The sequence below is a fragment of the Aotus nancymaae genome, unplaced genomic scaffold, assembly GCF_030222135.1.
Source record: "Aotus nancymaae isolate 86718 unplaced genomic scaffold, 86718_ANA_hifiasm-v0.15.2.pri h1tg000022l_1, whole genome shotgun sequence".
Taxonomy (NCBI): domain Eukaryota; kingdom Metazoa; phylum Chordata; class Mammalia; order Primates; family Aotidae; genus Aotus; species Aotus nancymaae.
Window position 1 is genome coordinate 42943135 of NW_026988435.1, and position 19864 is coordinate 42962998.

The 19864-nt window shown below is 43.7% G+C and overlaps 1 protein-coding gene across 1 annotated transcript in view; it reads right to left on the minus strand.

Moving 5' to 3' along the window:
* DSCAM (DS cell adhesion molecule) overlaps nt 1-19864 on the minus strand; it is a 760400-nt gene that overhangs the window by 106362 nt on the left and 634174 nt on the right. Inside the window, exons 17-18 of the mRNA XM_064380165.1 lie at nt 2613-2853; nt 989-1135 (exon numbers count right to left, since the gene is read on the minus strand). Of these exons, the coding sequence (XP_064236235.1) occupies nt 989-1135; nt 2613-2853 (388 nt within the window). The remainder of the gene's footprint in view (nt 1-988; nt 1136-2612; nt 2854-19864) is intronic.

Genomic DNA, 19864 nt, shown 5'->3' on the forward strand with positions numbered 1-19864 from the left:
CTCCAGCCTGGGCAAAAAGAGGGAAACTTTGTCTCAAATAAAGATAAGAAGCCCCAACCACAAGGGGAGGCACTGTCCAGGGGCAGAAGGCACAGGAGGGGGCTGGAAAAGGAGGGCAGGGGAGGAGGCAGGTGTGGGCCTCCTAGGCTTGGGACAGACAGTGAGCAGACTTCTGGAGGCCTTTCCTGCTGGGGCTGCGACCTTGCTCTGCCCCCAGCACACTCATGCAGCCCGGCCCAGCCTGGTGGGCACCACTAGCAGCCTGAAGGCAAAGATACTGAGGTGTTGCTTCCAGAAACTTGTGGCGCCAATCTTATGGCCACTTGAGAAAGTCACTTATTCAAAGTCTTGTCCTAAAAGAACAGGAAAATTCTGTCCTACAACCTGCAACACACACACACACACACACACACACACACACACACGATAAAGAACAAGGAAAAGAGGGAGGAGGAGAAGGGGAAGAAAGAGGAAGAAAGAGGAGAAAGGCGGCAAAACCAAAAGGGGAGGGCTGTGCACTTCCTGGCCCCTCCTGAGAGCTCCCCTCGTGTGCCTGGGGACTCTTCATCCACTTACAGCACAACTACAGGAATGTTAACGCTTCCCCGCCCAGTTTTATCTGGGAAATAGGAAGAGGCCAACATTTTAGGATACATATCACACAGAATGTTCTAGATAGAGACAGAGGTCTTGGTGCTGCTGCCTGCAGAACCTTGACATAGACATTCATAATTAGGAAAATACATCCATGTCAAAATTTCCCAAGTGTCCCCCACCCCCCATAGGCTTCAACTTGGGTGTAGAAGGTGTGTGATGTTTTAAACAGAGAGACCTGTTCAAATGTCGGACGAGAGATGACAGAAAGGGGGAGAGTGTCCATTGATAAAGAGGTGCTTGCCATGTTCTCAGCCCCTTGTTAGGACGGGTCTGCAAATTCCATCACGCATTCTCTGGAGGCAAACTCAAAGTTCCAGTTTAATCCTCTTACCTCCGTCCATGAGGTTGGCCCAGTAAATGACTCTGAACCCCTGGAGAATTCCATTCAAGGCTTCCTTGGAAAGTGTGGACCAGGATATTGAGATGCTTTCTGGTGATGTTGCTATGGCTTGGACATTTTCGGGGGGGTAACTGGGCACTGAAATCAAATAATTAGAATCTGTAGTAACTGTGGATGGTTTATTAGCAAAGCAATACTGAAAAAGCAATAGATTTTAATATTTCACTGTGCAAGCAAGAAAAGTTGCACTCAACCCCCGAATGAAAAAAAAAAATAACAAAGATCACTTCTCTGTATAAATATTATGATAACTCCATAAAATACAATGAGTCAATGCATAGGTTCTCATGGTTCCATAGTCTCTCTTTCCAACTTAGCTTCTTTACTTTTAGGGCAGTTGTTAGGACTTGAGTTGTGTACACTTCTTAATTTTAATGCCTGAGAAGATTATTGTTTGTCTGATTTATCTTCCCTTTACCCTTGCAAGTTACTTCTTCAAGTTGTATTTACTTTATAGAGTACAATACCTCTGTGTAATATCTGGCATATACATTTGAAACTCGACTATTGTAAAGTACTAAAAAGCAGAAATATAATCACAGATTTCCTCTGCTTCATCCTCTTCCCTTTCCTCAGAGGGAAGAGGGATCATAGGCGAGGAGACAGGTCAGAAGAATATTTAAAGTATTTTGAGTACTGAGTCTATCTATGTAAACCTTAAATACTGGAGCTAGGGGGGTGCAAAATATTGACTCAAACACTCATTTTCATAAAAAATGAGTATTAAGCAAAAACAAGGGCATATTTAACGACTATTAAAGACTATGAAGATAGACAATTCCTGCGTTCAAGTTGCAATTCATTAAAGACTCCTCTCCTTGCAAAAATTGTCGGCTATTACAGGAGCAAGTCATATTTGCCTCCTCAAATCTGTGATCAAATAGCTAACTGCACAAGAGGTAAATGCAGTGCCAGCTTGCTGCCTTCAAAGCTACCACTATTGCTACAAATAACCCCATATCTTATCTTTCTGCCTAAAACACTGTTCTCTGGACACCAGGATTCTGTCTTTATTTTCAAGCACTACTAGAAATTTGAGCTTCTCGCTCTCAGTGTTATGGTGGGAGGGCGAATTAATTCATCAGGGCCGCTAGGGGGCGATCGATCACTGTGCGATCTGAAAATTTCTTTTCTCTGTGCTCAGAACGCTTGAAAATAGAAAGCACTCATTAAAAAAAAAAAAAAAATCAAAACAGAAAAAAAACCTTCTTAACATTTGGGAGAAATTTTTTAGCAAATAGTATTTCTGCATTCTCGTCAGACTTCTGCAGTCATAGGGAGAGCCTTGGTTTCACTCAAGAAAAGCCCAATCCTTGTACCTGGAATGAATGAGGAAGATTCTGAAAAGGGAGGCACTTGGTGGCTTTGCAATCAGCCCTGCCCAGGGTGGGCGAGGTCATGAGGGAAGGCTTTCCCACCGAGACCCCAGGCGCTGCAGGTCACTGCAAAGTCAGCGGGGGGCCTCGGGGGTAAGGTTGGGGGAACCCCGGGGGAGCCCACGAGGGAACGTTTGCAGAGGGAAAACCACGAGGGACCAGGGCCTGGCCGAACCTACCATCCTCGAGAGTGGTGGTGATGATTTCCTGAGAAGAAGGCCCCGTGCCGGCCCGGTTGCAGGCCTGCACCACCAGGCCGTACTGGGTGAACTTATTCAGGTTGTCCAGGGTGTAAACCTCGCTGTCCCCGCTGGTGTCGACGCTGATAATGTTGAACTGGAAGTTACCCCCAGTGCTGTACTCTCGGTAACCTATTTGGTAGCCGCGGATAATCCCGTTTTGTAAATGTTTCTTGGGAGCCTGAACAGGAGAGAACAGAACTCACTGAAGAAGTCTTGAGGTAGGACAAGAGCTAATTGACGCCCACACCCACATAGGAAAGCAGAGATCATAGATGAGGAGACAGATCAGAAGAATAAAGTATTTTGAGTACTGAGTCTATCTATGTAAACCTTAAATGCTGGAGCTAGGAGGGGTGCAAAATATTGACCAAAACACGCATCTTCATAAAAAATCAGTATTAAGCAAAAACAAGGGCGTATTTAACCACTATTAAAGACTATGAAGGTAGACATTGTCACCATGCTGGGCGGTAGTCCTGTAGCAGCCGCAAACCCACGTGCAAGGTTTGGTCTGTGCCAGGCACTCTTCCTTTACCAGTGAACGCAGTCAGCCCTCCCAGCCCCTCTGAGCCAGGGTTACTACAACTGTCACCAGACACAGGAGGTCACCTGGCAGGAGGGGAATCTGAACCCGGGTGTCTGGCCCAGGAGCTTGCGCTCTCATCCTGTCCTTCATGCTTCCTGGGTGACTAGTCTAACTGGCGAGAAAATGTCAACATACAGATCATGTTTGTGGCATTTCCGGGACCCTCAGGCCTTCAACCAGCAAGACCTCTTGAGCTCGCTGCTCTGTGCCAGGACTTGTTCCAGGCACCAGGGAACAAAATTGAGTTTGGGAATGTAAGAAAACAAAAGAAAAGACCCCTGTCCACATGAAGCTTACATTCTAAGGAAATGTCCCAGAATAACGGTGTTTCCAGGGTGAAAATTGGTGTGTGAAGGTGAGTGCACACCTATAGGAAAGTAATCTTTCATGAAGCCCTGAGTCATTCTGGAATCATTTGGGTGTCATTAAATCATAGGGGGTGGGAGAGAGACTGATGCTAACTCCACTCTGCTGATGTGAAAATGGGTCAAAGTAGGATTTGGGCTGATGTGTAGGACTTATTTAGAGACCAAAGTCTTTTCAAGAATGGTATAAGGCTGGGCACGGTGGCTCATGCCTGTAATCCCAGCACTTTGGGAGGCTGAGGTGGGTGGATTACTTGACGTCAAGACCAGCCTGGCCAACATGGTTAAATCCCATCTCTACTAAAAATACAAAAATTAGTCAGGTGTGGTGGCGGGTGTCTGTAGTCCCAGCTACCTGGGAAGTTGAAACGGGAGAATCACCTGTACCAATGAGGCAGAGGTTGCAGTGGGCTGAGGTTGCTCCACTGCACTCTAGCCTGGGTGACAGAACAAGAATTTGTCTTAAAAAGTGGCATACAAATGCCACCAAGATGAGGCTCTAGGGAATAAAGGTTTGTAGACTTTCAGGCAGTCAACAGATATGTGTGTTTGTGTGTGTACATATAGGTACACACACACGTATATGTATATATGTATACATGTACATATGTATACATATATACATACATACATACACATACATTTAAGTACAAAATATGGATCTAGACCTCTCAGGGCTCTGAAAGCTTTCTCCATCCTGAAAGTGCTTGTAATCTACCTGGAAAGAGGAAATAAGCACTTAGGAACCTGTAGAGAATTATGAAGTATGGAAATGCACGGTAGGAAGGTGAAGGCCAGCAGGTATCCAGAAAATGTGAGTGTGGGTACTCTGAAGTGGTGAAAAGAGACAGAGCCCCGGTGGGCTTGGTGGAGGGGGTGGTGTGAATGGCTCAGAGAATTGGAAGGAGGATGGGGTGGGTGGAGCTTGCAGAGGGTACGCACCTGCCCAGCGGCGAGACAGGAGGGAACAGACAGGGTGGAGTGAGACCTTGAAAGCCTGCCAAATGTGACCCGGGGAGGGCAGACGGTGAGAAGTCGGGAGAAGGTTTTGAGCTGATGAGTAGCATTGATGGGTTCAGCAAACACTTACGGATTGCCTAATAATTACTTCCCAGGGGATTCCATGCCTCAGGCTGTCATTAGTAGTAAGTCTGACTTCTCCGAGGATAGTAAAATCATTTTTATTTTTCACAGCAATTTCTCCATTTATGGTTTTCTTGGATTCCAGTTGCCAATCTAATTTAGTATATTCATGGTGCCAGCAGGTGTCAGTGAAACAGTCCCATAAACCATTTATTTGTTTGTATCTGTTGGCTCGGAGTTAGATCCTGGTGTAAGACCTCATACCTTTTTTATTATAAACAAATGTCTATGCACCTCTGAATCCACAGATGTGCTGGCTTTTGCACTGATGGGCTATAACTTTTTACACTACCTAGAAATAGATATCAAGATTCTATGTTTTGAAAATTCAATTACTGTACATGAAAATCGTTTTGCTGCAACCATTGAATTGATGTAACCTAATTAATTAATAAAATCAATGTCCCTGCAAAAGTCACCTATAAGTCAAATTTACCCACAAAAAGATTTCCTCTATTTTACATAGCGTTTTAATGCTAGATATAGTGACTCAAATTAAATAGTATTTTTTAAAAATTAGGTTTGCATCCATTAAATATTCTAATTGTTCACCCGGCTCCCCTTGAGGCTTTAAGTCTCCCTAAGACAGAAAGTTGGATTCGCAGGGCGGGGGCTGCGTTGTCAGATCAAGAAGTATAGACAGTGGAGTCAAATGCCTTGAGAGAATGTTTTCATAGAGCAACCAATTTAGTTAAATCCTCTACAGGAATGAAGGCACCTGCTTGCTGACGTGTAGTGCCTCCATTTTGGCGGGATTAATCCTGCCTGCGATCTGTCTTCACAGGTAGGACGGAGAAATCTTTCCTTTTCTCCTTTCCATGGGTGAAAACACATTCTAACCAGCTTAAGTATAATAGACAACACAGGTCGTTTTTTAAAATTCTGTTCCATTTCAATAGAAAAAGAACATTCTTTAAATTTTTCTTAGGAGAACTACATTTTAGTCCTGTGAGTTCTAAAATAAAGCTTATTTTTTCTTAGCTAATACTTCTGCAAAATATTGTGTGGAAAAACTATCTCATTTTGTTTTATAATAAAACTAAACAGCTACCATTTCTATGTAATGCAACTCTATTTACATTTTGATGCATTTAAGTCTATTTATCTAAAGTGAAGTGTTTTGCCCCACATAGCTGTGATTGTGTCCTGTACAATTTGGTGTCTGAGTTTTTCTTTTTCATTTAATATGCTATTATAATTATATTCCCATCTTTACTTCACAGTCTTTAAATATCATATTCTGTCATATTGATGTTTTACTTTTATTTAACCTTTTTTTATTGTTGGGATATTGTTGTTTCTGGATTTATTTACTACCACGAATGCTACGTAAAATACCTTCACTATGTAGTTTCTCTGTTTCTAAGTTTATGGATTGAACTCAAGTCCCAGAAGTAGATGACTATCTTATTTAAAGTCTATGTTTCAATTGGCTGTTAATGAGATAGAACTTTTTTGGTTATTATTCTTCCAGATGTGTAATATAATAAGTTAAGGACCTATATTTATCACAAGGAACAAACAACAGAGCTCTCCTCTATCTTTCTTAATATTCCAATTTTGAAATGAAACATATTGAGTAGAGTTATGAGTTATTCCATGGTAGTAGTGTTTTTACATCTTTTTTTTTTTCAGGTTGCTAATATGATCTATAGTTATCATGCAGAATAAATTGTTGTGCCTGAGGAAGAAGTGAGATGTGTTTCTTATGAAAGGAATATACACTTTAAGTTTCATAGCTTGCAGGCCCCCAAACCGTAACATTTAAATACAGACTTAAAAGGTAGTGGGGGAGGATGGGAGCAGTTGCCAGTGGTTGTGAGCTTTCTCTGTGGGGTGATGAAAATGTTTATGATTATGGTGATGGTTGCACATCTCTGTAAACATATGAAATACCACTGAATCATATACTTAAAATAGGGAATGCTGTGGCATGCTAACTGTATCTCAATAAGCTGTTTTTTAAAGAGATTGTGTGCTAAATCATCTCTGGGTTGTCTTTCTATTTCTATTACAACACTAGCTGCCACCCCATCATGATGACTTCCATCACCAATCAACGCCTACCACCTCTGCAGGTCACTGTCACCACTGCCACCACCAATGCCATGCCCTCAGGTCCCCCACACAGCCAAAGCCACCACCATCACCACCACATTCGTCACCACCAGCTTCATCTCTGCCAACAATGCTGTGAACACCACCACCACCGATAGCATCTCTACCACTGACATCACCAACGTTACCACCACCAGCATCACCATTACTGCCATAACAATTACCTAATGTTAGAAGCACCTCTATTACTTCTTCCAACCTTACCTCCACATTTATCACGAACTTCACCAACAAACCACACTTCAACCTCTACTACTTCCATCATCATCCTTGATGTTACCAATACCATCACTTTCAATAAAAACATGCTTCACTTCATCACTGTCCCAACACCAACATCACTATCTCCAAAACCATCCATCTCCCCATCATTCTCCCAACACCAACATCACTATCACCACAAGAATCAATCACTCTATCGCTCTCCCAACACCAACATCACTGTCACCACAACCATCCATCATTCCATCACCATCCCAACACCAACATCCCTATCACCACAACCATCCATCATTGCTTCACTCTCCCAACACCAACATCACTATCACCACAAGAATCAATCACTCTATCGCTCTCCCAACACCAACATCACTATCACCACAACCATCCTTCACTTCAACACTGTCCCAACACCAACATCACTGTCACCACAACCATCCATCATTCCATCACCATCCCAACACCAACATCCCTATCACCACAACCATCCATCATTGCTTCACTCTCCCAACACCAACATCACTGTCACCACAACCATTAATCACTCTATTACTGTCCCAAGACCAACATTGCCATCACCACAACCATCCATCTCCCCATCACTCTCCCAACACCAACATCGCTATCACCACAAGAATCAATCACTCTATTGCTCTCCCAACACCAACATCACTATCACCACAACATCCATCACTCCAACACTATCCCAACGCCACCATCACTATCACCACAACCATCCATGATTCCATGACTATCCCAACACCAACATCACTGTCACCACCACCATCCATCACTATCCCAATACCAATATCACTCTCACCACAACCATCTATCACTCCATTACTGACTGTCCCAATACCACCATCACTACCACTGAAACCATCCATCACTCTATTACTATCCCAACACCAACATCACCATCACCACAACCATTCATTACTCCACCACTAATCCAACACCAACATGAACACTACCACCACCTCCACCACCTCCATTTCCACTTACTGAACATGTTTTTCCATTGTAAATTATGCTTTATATATATTATTTCATTTTCTTTCCCACAAAAAATCCTATGCAGTATAAATATGCTTCTTTACAGATGAAGAAAAAAAGGTCAAACACATTAAAACAACTTTCTCAAGGCAAGTACAGAGTAGGAATTCTCCAAAGTTGTGTTTAGTATTAACCACTCATAGAGCCTCAGGTAACTTTTTACCCTTTTGCAAAGTTTGCTTGTTTGGTAAAGTTATAGTATACACAGCATTTCTAATCAGAGGAAAATTTAATAGATCACATGAAGAGAAAATTGCATACCTTTATGCATAAAAGCAAGCAAAAATTCTTACTGTATCAGATAAAGTTTAAGTTGCTTTATTAATTTGTAGATAATCAGAATAAAATTTAGAAATGTATTTAAAGAAATCCTGTGGAAGTATTTTCAAACCTCTGAAAATAATCCATAAATGCAGGAATTTTGTTTATTAAATGTAGGAAATTTTAGGGTCTGTGGTTCATGTTTTTGAAAATGACCCTAGAGGCTCACTCTGAATTATGGACAAGTCAGTAGGAGCAGGAGGTGACATCACTATCCCCACGACCATCCCTCCATGTGCTTAGTGGAGACACTTTCACACGTTTGTCTGGCAGTGGGCTTCATACTTCCAAAGCAAGTTAGTGAATGAGATCCTGTACTGGAAAATAATTTTGAATGATGCTTTAGACATTTTTGCTTGGAGAAGTGTCTACTTGGAACAAAGGGAGATGGTTTTCTGGGGCACAGAGAACACATCCTCATAGGGAAAAGATCTTTAGAACACTGTATTAAGGTTGTTAATTAGCACTATAGAACAATTGATAAATGAGTGGAAATAATGATTCACATTCATGAAACTCAGTGAATGAGGTTAATAGTGAGATAAGAAGAAAAGGAAAAGAATAAATCAGGTAGGGATCTGGAAACATATTTTGAATCTGAGTTGCATAATATTGGAGAAGACACATTTCCTAGGAAACCACTTTGACCACGCCTCTGATCTCTCTCTCCCAGTCTCAGTAGTACCTGTTGAGACCCTGTTGTGAGATCTGACCTCTGCCTCATCTTTCAAGACTAATGCCTCCTGGGTGCTGCTTGCTCACTTGGGTTCCTCTCTGACTGCCTGAAAGAGAGTGGAGATCTCCAGTCTCTTACATATTCCCACCTTATAAAAACTGTTGTAAAAAAGTTTTCTGTTTTCTTCTTTCAACTAATACCTCCTCTACTCCTTCTCTGCAAGCCAGCTCAGCTTCCAGCTTACCAGGGGTCTTCCCTAGATCACTCCCACCAAGAAGCCCTCTCCCTCCCTGGTCTCCATTGGCATTCGCCGATCACTTCCACCTCCTCTGGCAGCCACCATTCTCAATGAAACATGTGGTTTCAAAGAATGCCATTTCAGGCTCTAGGATGCAAGGAACCTTACAGAATGGAATCTCATTTACTCTTTCCCCCTGTCTAAATAGTAACAATGTGGATGTTCGCAGAAGATGTTCTTGCACATGGAGAAGAGAATGGTTTTGAACACACATGAGGTGCAAGGAAAGAGGTGGATAAAACCATCGCAGGTGCAGGTTTGTAATCTAACTGGGTTACAAACCCAGGATTGATGGCAAGGGTATGAAGTCAGAAGAAATTCCTCGACTGCAGATACATGGCTTAGCTGTTGAAGAGAGGCCTGGCTTAGCGACTACAGAAGAGGAGAACTCAGCAGTCCAGTGTGACAGCCGGGAAGTGCGGATTCAAGCTGAGAGTTGGCTTCTGTGCCGGGACTTAGCCTGCTGGCCTACACAGAAGGATGACAGGTTGAGGCAGGATTTGGAAGCATCCAGCTTCATTGCCCAGGCCCCACCAGGGATGAAAATAGCTTCTGATGAGCCAATTTATTTGGACACTGTCATTCATTTATTTCCTTCTTAAAAGAAGGATTCCAGAAAGAGAATTTGCTCACTTATTCAGCCAGCTGGTGGGTTGCATGTTTTTATAATGATGGACCTGCAGATTTACAGCAAATCTCACCTGGCCACCAGTCATCTCAGGACAAATTAAAGGAGTCCTTTGAAAAGTAAATATGTTGAAAAACAACACCACCATCACCTAAGGCCTCCCTTCTACTCTTATTTAAGAACTCAATAAAATGAGGCCCTTCCCACAGGGGAAAATGTGGAAATTTGGAAATGTGTTTAAATTAAAGAAATCCTTGAGAACGTATTTACAAACAACAGACTGCTTTCCCGGGTGAGAGCTTTCTGTTCGCCTCCTCTCAAATCCCTCTGCATGCAGCGCAATGCTCAGAGAAGGTCATGCCTTTCATTGTCAGGTTTCTCACGCAGCGACTGTTTTTCCCATGTTGAACTTTACTCTCCCATGCGTTTGCCTTTGCATCCAGTAATGATCCTGATTTCTTCTCATTCCTTTCATTGATCTGCCATCTGTGGAACACACTCTCCCCTTTCCAGCTCTGGCTGGTTTTTTCTCCTGTAGTCCTCCTAAACAGCCTCCTTTCATCCTCCCAGATGCCCCTTCTCCAGCTTCCAAATCCCTCCCAACCCCCACTTCCTTGAGGAAACCTTCTCTTTTGATCTCCATGACAACAGTCACACAGTGTCAATGTATTTGCACGGTGTGCAAGTGACTGCGTTTTATATGTCCTTCCCAATCAGTCTGCTGCAAGCCGCCTGTGGCAGATTCCTCGTCCTTTAAAGGGACAGTAAAACAGTAGATGTGCAAATGTGCACAGCGCCTTCCTGGATGGGAATGATTAGAAGAGGCATCTCTTATGCAGAGGACCACCAGCCATGTTCTGTTTCCCGTGCGCCGCCCCCCCGCCCCCTTCTCGTTGAAAGGAAATGGCCTTTGGTGGATGTGCAGAATTCACCTGTTGACCGGAGTCAGCTAAAAGGCTCACTGCAGAATTCTGTGTTTGAAGAACACTGCCTTTCTCAGGCATGTTGAATAATTTAGTTGGCAAATGAATTGAACATTTTCTTTTTAGATTCCTCCAAATCCACTTAAAATGTAATCTGTCCTCATTTCCCTCATGTGACAAGTTGGGTGGACACCCATTTTCATCTTTGTGTATTCCCTGCAGCCCCCCTTGCCTGCTTTCCAACATAAAAAGTAGCCACTCCATAGGCTTGCTTAGTGAACGGGCGCATCACATTGAACAAACATTAACTGGGAGGGACGCATATGAGTGAACCAGTGTTCGGAATACTGTGTGATGCTTGCAATGCTGAAGGTTTGCCCAGGGTACTATGGAGGGGCAAACGGGGCAGAAGCATTGCCAGAGAAGGGCACACTTCGTCTGAGCTAAAGGGTGACTGGACATTGCCTTAGAGGATGCCATGCTGTCGGCAAAGCAATTGGCATTCACAGCTGTCCCCAGATGCAAGAACAGAAGACACCCAGGGTGAAGAGTGGCTCAGAGTGACCCTGGGATGAGGCAACCCTGCTGATCATGGGGTGGGAGACGGTACAAGCACAGATGAAGCCAGGGACATACCTAAGGGACAGAACCCTCGGAGCCGGTAGGTAGTGGCATGGTTCCCTACCAGCAACATCCACATTACCTGGAAATCTGTTAGAGCTGCAAGAACTGGGGACCCACTCAGACTCCTGAATCAGGAATAAACCCTGGTGATGGAGCCTGGTGAGCTGTGTTTTAAAAAGCCCTCCAGGGGATACTGGTGGTCCCTCAAGTCTGAGAATCACTGTTGTTACCCCTGAAGAGTCACCCAATGATTTAGATTTGGCTTTGGTGGGAGAGACTATTTAGCTAAAACACAGCACCTGTGCATTCCTCCATTTTCAGGTCAGCCAGTAGCCCATTTTCCTGGTTCTTTGCAGAACAAGAGGGAATAAACGTACATAAAACTGTTAGACCTTCTGGGCCTTGGGAGTAATTTGAAGATCTACCTTACCCAGCACTAAAGGGATTCTGCTTTACAATAGGCATGTGGGTGGTGTGAGATAGCTGGCTATTTTGATGCATGGACAATGGGTTTTGAGGGAGCTATGTCAGGGAGAGGAGATTTTGTATATTATTGCCTCAAATAATCTCCTCTCCTCCCCTCCCCTCCCTTCTCCTCTCTCTCCCTCCCTCCTTCTTCCCTCCCTCCTTCCTTTCCTTCTTTCCTTCCTCTCCTTCCTTCCTTCGCTTTCTTTCTTTTCACAGGGTCTCACTGTCACCCAGGTTGGAGTGCAGTGGTGGGATCATGGCTCACTGCAGCCTCAACCTTCCCAGGCTCAAATAACCCTTCCACCTCAGCCTCCTGAGTACCTGGGACCACAGGCACACCACCATATCCAGCTAATTTTTGTATTTTTTGTAGAGATGGGGTTTTGCCATGTTGCCCAGGCTGGTCTCCAACTCCTGAGTGTAAATAATCTGCCCAATTCATCCTCCGAAAGTGCTGGGATTACAGGTGTGAGCCACTGCTTCTGGCTCAAATGGTATTTTCATTCATATATCTCTCCTTAGAATTGCATTGTATTAAATACAGTACCTGTGTCCTAGGTCTTACAACAGGGAGATACATGGCCACACAACTGGCTCCCCTAAAGTCATTATCCCCCAAAGAGGAGCTAGGAAAGGATGAGGTGTCCACATTTCATGAAGTAGAAAAGGGGCACATGACCTGATAATGAGACAGTGCTTAGAACAAAGGGACTATGCAATTCCGGTTTGAGAAATAAATGATAAATGACAGATTATTTGAAATAGGTGCTGTCTTGACAGCCAAGAGTGTCGATTCGTAGACTGCAGTTCCCACGTTCCAGTCAGACTTGGCAGCTGAGGAGGAAATGGTGGCCAAGGGTATGTGTGAACTCTGCCTGGAGACATAAATGCAGAATTCTAGAAATAGACTGATAATTTTGTGATATGAAATTGAGGTTAACTACTGCAAAGCAAAACTCTGTTTATTCCATTTCCGTAGTGTAGGACGGCTTCCACTGTATTCATCCAGCCAACAAACACCTGCGAAATAGCCACACTTGCTGGGACACTCCCCTTTTGAATTCTGTTGCTCTTCATACATCACACCACCTGCTCACCACAGTTGGCACTTTCTACCAGCCACAGGACCAAACAAGGGAATTAGGGCTTTGCTTCCTATGAATCGGCCTCTGGGAATGCCCCCACCTAGCTCCCACTTCGGACAATGAGGACTTAGAGGGTACGCTCTGATGCCAAAGAGGGGGTATGCTAGTCTGTGAGCCTAAGGCTGGACCCCAACTATTTGGTGGTGGCTGAGTGATTCCAAAGGGCTCCGTCCCACCACACACGCCTGGAAGACTCAACACGGAGTAGCCCCAGTGGTGGCCCCGTGATGGCAGTGTGGCCAGGGAGGGCAGGGCACAGAGATAAGGGAGGGAGGGGCACCCTGACTGCAATCTGATGAACAAGCAGGATTTCAAAGGCATGGTGTGGGGCCACGGACAATACTCAGAAGTAGTTTTGCGGGGTGGGAGAAGACAATGTCTCATTCTGGACACTTCGTCAGACGGCGCCAGTGGAGGATGATCCAACATCCCTGGGTAAACAGGTCAGTCCAGCAGGGATGGAGCTGAGTGACATGAAGCCACATCCGCATCTACCTCACCCCATCAAGCTACCAGGTCTGCATGCTCTGGAGGCATCCTGGATGTCTTGATGAGAAGAGAGGAAAGGAGAGTGAAACAGAATCTTCCTCAGGACCAAACAGGCCCTTTCCACTGGGGAAGGCAGGGTGTGGGAAGATGGAGGCTGGGGTGTGAAGCCAAGCCAGGAGTCGCCCTGGCCAGTGCTCTGACATGCACCCCAGGGCAGCCTCTGTCTACCTTGTAGGTCTTCAAACTGGAACTGCCTCCATTTCCCTCCCACTCTTCCATGTTTGTTAATAATATAAGTTCAAAAATAAGCTAGAAAACCCTTAAGTGATGTAGGAGGAGAGGGTAAGTGTGGAGATAAACTGAGTCCTGGAATCCACAGGGATGAGGCTGAGAGCAGGTAGCTGGTGAGAGTGACCCTGGGCTGGAAGGGACATACAGATGGGAATGACACTGCCAGGAGGCAGGTGGAAGATGTGACAGTCAAACCGAGGCGGCCAGTGGTGGAGGGGGGAGAGAGAGGCTTGCAAAGGAGTGAGACGCATCAATCACATGCAGGGCTGTTGCAGCCTTTGCCATTTGCGCTAAGTATCTGTCCAGAAGAACCAAAGGAGACCTAGGTCTTAGACTGAGCCTGCCCAATGAAAGGTGAGCTTTAATTTTACAACGGGAAGGAATTCCCGAGTGCTTTAGATCCATGCCAAAAGAACCAATGAACCGGAAGCCATTTGTGAATGGGGCACTGCTGTAAAGATACCTGAAAATATGGAAGCGTCTTTGGAACTGGGTAACGGGCCAAGGTTGGAAGAGTGTTGAGGGCTTGGAAGAAGACAGGAAGATGAGGGAAAGTTTGGAACTTCCCAGAGACTTGTTAAATTCTTATGATCACATGGTGATAGCGATAAGGGCAGTGAAGTCCAGGCTGAGGCTTTCTAAGATGAGATGAGGAACCTGTTGAGAACTGGGGCAAAGGTCACTTTGGTTATGCATTAGGAGAGAGGTTGTGCAAAGAGCTGCGGATCTTTGAACTTGATAATGATGATTTAGCATATCTGGCGGGAGGGGCTAGCCTTGTCTCAGATGAGACTTTTTTGGTTGGCTGTGGCTCCCTCTCAAGAGATCATCTCAATCCAGGAAATAAGGGTTCACAAACTGGTCCCTGCTCCAGATCTGCTGGCTACTTGTTTTTATGTGGCTTTTAGCTAAGAATGGTTTGTTTTCTTCTTTCTTTCCTTCTTCCTTCTGTCTTCCCCACCCTCCCTCCCTTCCTCCCTCCCTCCCTCCCTTCCTTCCTTTCCTTCCTTCTTTCCTTTCTTCCCTTTTCTTCCCTTTTCCCTTTCCTTTCCTTACAGAGTCTCACCTTGTCACCCAGGCTGGAGTGCAGTGGTGCCATCTCAGCTCACTGCAGCCTCCACCTCCTGGGCTCCAGTGATCCTCCCACTTCAGCCTCCTGAGCAGCTGGAACCACAGGCATACACCACCACATCCATCTATTATTATTTTTTTTTGGTAGAGATTAGATCTCATTATGTTGCCCAGGCTGGTCTTAAACTTGTGGACTCAAGCAATCCTCCTAACTTGGCCTTTCAAAGTGCTAGGATTATAGGTGTGAGCCACCATGCCTAGCCTCTTATCTAATTTTGGGTAAGGAGAGGCTTTAGCCTTGACTAAAAGGAATTTTAGACATCAACATGCATGAATAGGTATTTGGGGGGAGAATATTGAAATACTGAATAAGTTGTCTACTCCAGGCCCGATGGCCCATGCCTGTAATCACAACACTTTAGGAGGCCGAGGCAGGAGGACTGCTGTAGGCCAGGAATTTGAGACCAGCCTGGGCGACATAGTGAGGCCCTGTTGCTGCAAAAAAAATAAAAAAGTTAACTGGGCATGGTGGTGCGCACTTGCAGTCCCAGCTACTCAGGAGGCTGAGGTAGGAGGATCGCTTGAGCCTGGGAGGTCAAGATTGCAGAGAGCCGAGATGGTGCCACTGCACTCCACTGGCTTGGGTGGTAGAATGAGACCCTGTCTGAAAACAAAAACGAAACAAAACAAAAAAGCAAAAGAAAAGAAAAGAAAAAGAAACAGTTGTCCAGTATGTCCCATGTTTCCTGTTAGGAATATCCTAGAAGCATTCAGACTAAGGGCCCCTGTGAACACTCTGGCTTATGTTGGGGAGAAACACTCCACACATTCAGTTGCCACGCGTGCCACAGATTCCACGTGGGCCCACGGGAGCAACGCAGCCACTCTGTGAATCACACTCTCCTTCCCCAGGAAGCCTTGCTTCTTAACATCACTATGGATCTGCCACCTAAACTCTTCTGTTATTTACAGAAAAGCAAACCTTGTTTCCAACTTTGTTACTGGCAGGGAAGACATGGAGATAAAATGGTTTTATTTCTTATACATCTATAATTACTCAAAGCACAAAGTACTTTTATCTTGTGTCTCAAATTTTTCAAAAGAATAGGGAGAGTTGATTACATGAATTGAAAGAATTTAAAATAGCTTTCAAAGTTTTTAATACAATGAATAGTTTGGCTTTAAAAATGTTATGGGGGCCGGGAGCGGTAGCTCACACCTGTAATTCTAGCACTTTGGGAGGCTGAGGCGGGTGGATCACAAGGTCAAGAGATCGAGACCATCCTGGTCAACATGGTGAAACCCCGTTTCTACTAAAAGTACAAAAAATTAGCTGGGCATGGTGGCGCATGCCTGTAATTCCAGCTACTCGGGAGGCTGAGGCAGGAGAATTGCCTGGACCCAGGAGGCAGAGGTTGCGGTGAGCCGAGATCGCGCCATTGCACTCCAGCCTGGGTAACGAGCAAAACTCCGTCTCAAAAAAAAAAAAAAAAAAATGTTATGGGTTATTTTGAAATAGAGTTAGTTACATCTTAGTGTATGAACTTAAATGTATTTGAACTAGTGAAATACGTTTGAAGGCACACATTGTTTTTTCCGTCTTGCTTTCTGTTACCTTGAAAATAGTCTGGAAGTTAGACAGCTGTGCTGGGGTAGCTAATTCATGCTCTCCTGGCTGGGGTTCTTCCTATGATAACCAACTTCATCTGGCCGAGTTGTAAACAATAAAACTAATGTCATATTTCTTCCTTGCCTTAGGAGAGGGGACCATGACATAGCTGATGCCATTTGATGATGTCTATGTAATTCTTTTCTTTCTTTTTCTTTTTTTGAGATGGAGTCTCCCTCTGTAGCCCAGGCTGGAGTGCAGTAGTGTGATCTTGGCTCGCTGCAACTTCTGCCTCCTGAGTTCAAGTGATTCATCTGCCTTAGCCTCCCTGAGTAGGTAGGACTACAGACGCGCACCACCATGCCTAACTAATTTTTTTGTATTTTTAGTAGAGACGAGGTTTCACCATGTTGGGCAGGCTGATCTCAAACTCTTGATCTCAGGTGATCCGCCGGCCTCGGCCTCCCTAAGTGCTGAGATGACAGGCTTGAGCCACCACGCACAGCCTCTGTGTAATTCTTGATTGGATATACGTTTTCCTTTGATTTTTCATTCTAACATCTGTGCTCTGTTTATTAACTTATCTGCCTAATTTGATTTTTCTGAAAAGATGGGCCCTGTCATCAGTGAGATGGCTTAAGGATGGTTGTATGAGGAAATTCGGCACATTAAATAGTGTATAGCCACCTAGGTACTCCCCATATGGATGCCATCCGTCTCATTCATAATGCTCAATGCCATATTCACTTTAGCTTGATTTTCCGATTTGTTCTCTGTGAAAAGCAGAGTTAGGATTATACGAGAACCGATAAAACTGTCTTAAGATGGTCTTCTGAATACTTTTATTAAATTACTACCTATCCATCTATTTTTAAAAATTAATTCATTTTTTGAGACGAGTTTCGCTCTGTCACCCAGGCTGTAGTGCAGTTGTGCAATCTTGGCTCATTGCAGCCTCTCAAGCAATTCTCCTGCCTCACCCTCCTGAATAGCTGGGACTACAGGCATGGACCATCATGCCTGACTAAATTTTATAGTTTTTAATAGAGATAGGGTTTTACCTTGTTGGCTAGGCTGGTCTCGAACTCCTGATCTCAAGTGATCTGCTCCCCCTTCGGCTTCCCAAAGTTGTGGGATTACAGGCATGAACCACTGTGCCCGACCCTATCCATCTAGTATTAGGTTATTTGAAATAAACTTTTATTATTTTGTTGGGCAAATTTCACAATATTTACATTTATTGGGAGATATTTTTCATGAGAAATGGCAGTGCTGTCCAGAGCCATTGGTGGGGTGGGGGGAATCAGCACCTAGGGTAGGGATTGAAATTGGGGTTGCTATTCAGGGGACCACCTTATGGATTCCAGAGTGGGCCCATATCCATTTTCCTCTATCGAGTCAGTGCTGTGAGGTGAGGCGGGAGAATGCATCATTAAAATGCACTGCTACTTTCTTGGTTATGACATGATGAATAAAACCCTCAACTCAGAACTAGAGAAAAGGGTTCAAGTTCCAATAATGACAAGTCGAGTGACTGGCTTAAGGTCATTTTTGTTAGGTGTAGAGACGGGCATAGTATCTAATTTTCTGAAATTTAATCTAGTACTTTTTATACTGTATTCTAATTATATATATATAATTTAGTTGTTGGAAATGGATTTAATTTATGCTAATGCTAATTTACATATAATGTGAGGAAATAATATCAACTTATAGTTTTACATATACTCTTCAGTTTTCACTGTGAATATTACGTGTTTGTACATATAGGTTACTGTAACACTTTATAGGGAATATTATGCATAGTGTGCTTATTAGACAATTTAAGTGTTTTTAAATATAATTCTGACCATATGCAATTTTGACCTAGTGTCCCAACTTCAGGACCTGGTCCAGTTGTAAAACATAATGTTGATGTGCTAAAAAAAGGCCTAAGGATGGGTATCAGTTGATGTGTAAAATACCCCTTTAGTTGCAACTTTCTACTCTTTAAATCAAGGCAAAATACAATTCTTGCCTTCTAATGTATCGCATTAGAGTTTATTTCAAGGCAACCTTTTTGAATTTCAATTGATATAGGAAAAAAGGGCAACTACTCACTACTGAAGTTACTCTAAGGTTAAGTTTACAATTTGGAAAGAAAAAGACAGTAGGTAAGGATATAAATTTCATATATCTCCTCTAATTTTTATGGGGTTGGGTGTAATTTATAACATGACTTTGGAAGGAATAGTAAGAGGAATTAATATTTATTGAGCATTATTACGCATGAACTATCATTAACTTGTTGGTCGCTCAGAAACACAGGAGGCAGAACCAGATAGCCTGGGTAGAAGTCCTTAATCTCTTAGTCTCCAGCCTTCAGAATTCAGCCAAGTTCCTTTGTCTTCAGGATCTCCCTCTGCACAAAACTGGGTGTTCCCAGCTCACAGATCAAATGAGATAATACATGTAAAAGTTTAGCATAGGGCCTGGCAGGGAGCAAATACTTGGAAGGACAGCTGTCCCAGGAACCCCTGGCCAAGAAATCCTAGTGCTAGAAGGTGCCTCTAGGCTGCTTTTTTCAAGGTGCCTTGCTACTTCCTGAAGGTGGAGGGATTTAAGTGCAGAAAGCAAGTGCAGCCTGCAGTTTGTTCAGCTGTTACTATGGAGGTCACTGGACATACGGCACTTTTGTTTTTAGATGACAGATTGAGCCATTTTCCTGTTGTAAGAGCTCAACTCTGAAACTTAATAGGTTGTAATGATGACTCAATTAGTGGAATTACTGGGGATAGCAGAGATGTGATATTCTAGTTAAAAAAATACTCTTCGGATTACTGAAATTTAATTGTCTCTAAATGTTCAACTTTAATATTTTACAGAAATCATACCTCTCTTTCTTAATTCTAAATGAGAATTTCGCTCATTCTAAGTAAAATTTTCAGCCAGATGGTACGATACTGAGGGCCAAGAAAGTGGTGACATCATTCTCAGGATTTTTATTGCAAGTCATCGCTTTGATAATTGTTCTCAGCACAGGAATATTTAAGAAACTGATAATTTCAAATTTTGGGGACAGCTTGTGGTTCTGCAAAGATTTCTCATTTAATGCAAAAATAAAACAACACAAATTTTATATCAATAGGAAAAAGTCTCTGTCTTAAATTGCATTCTCTG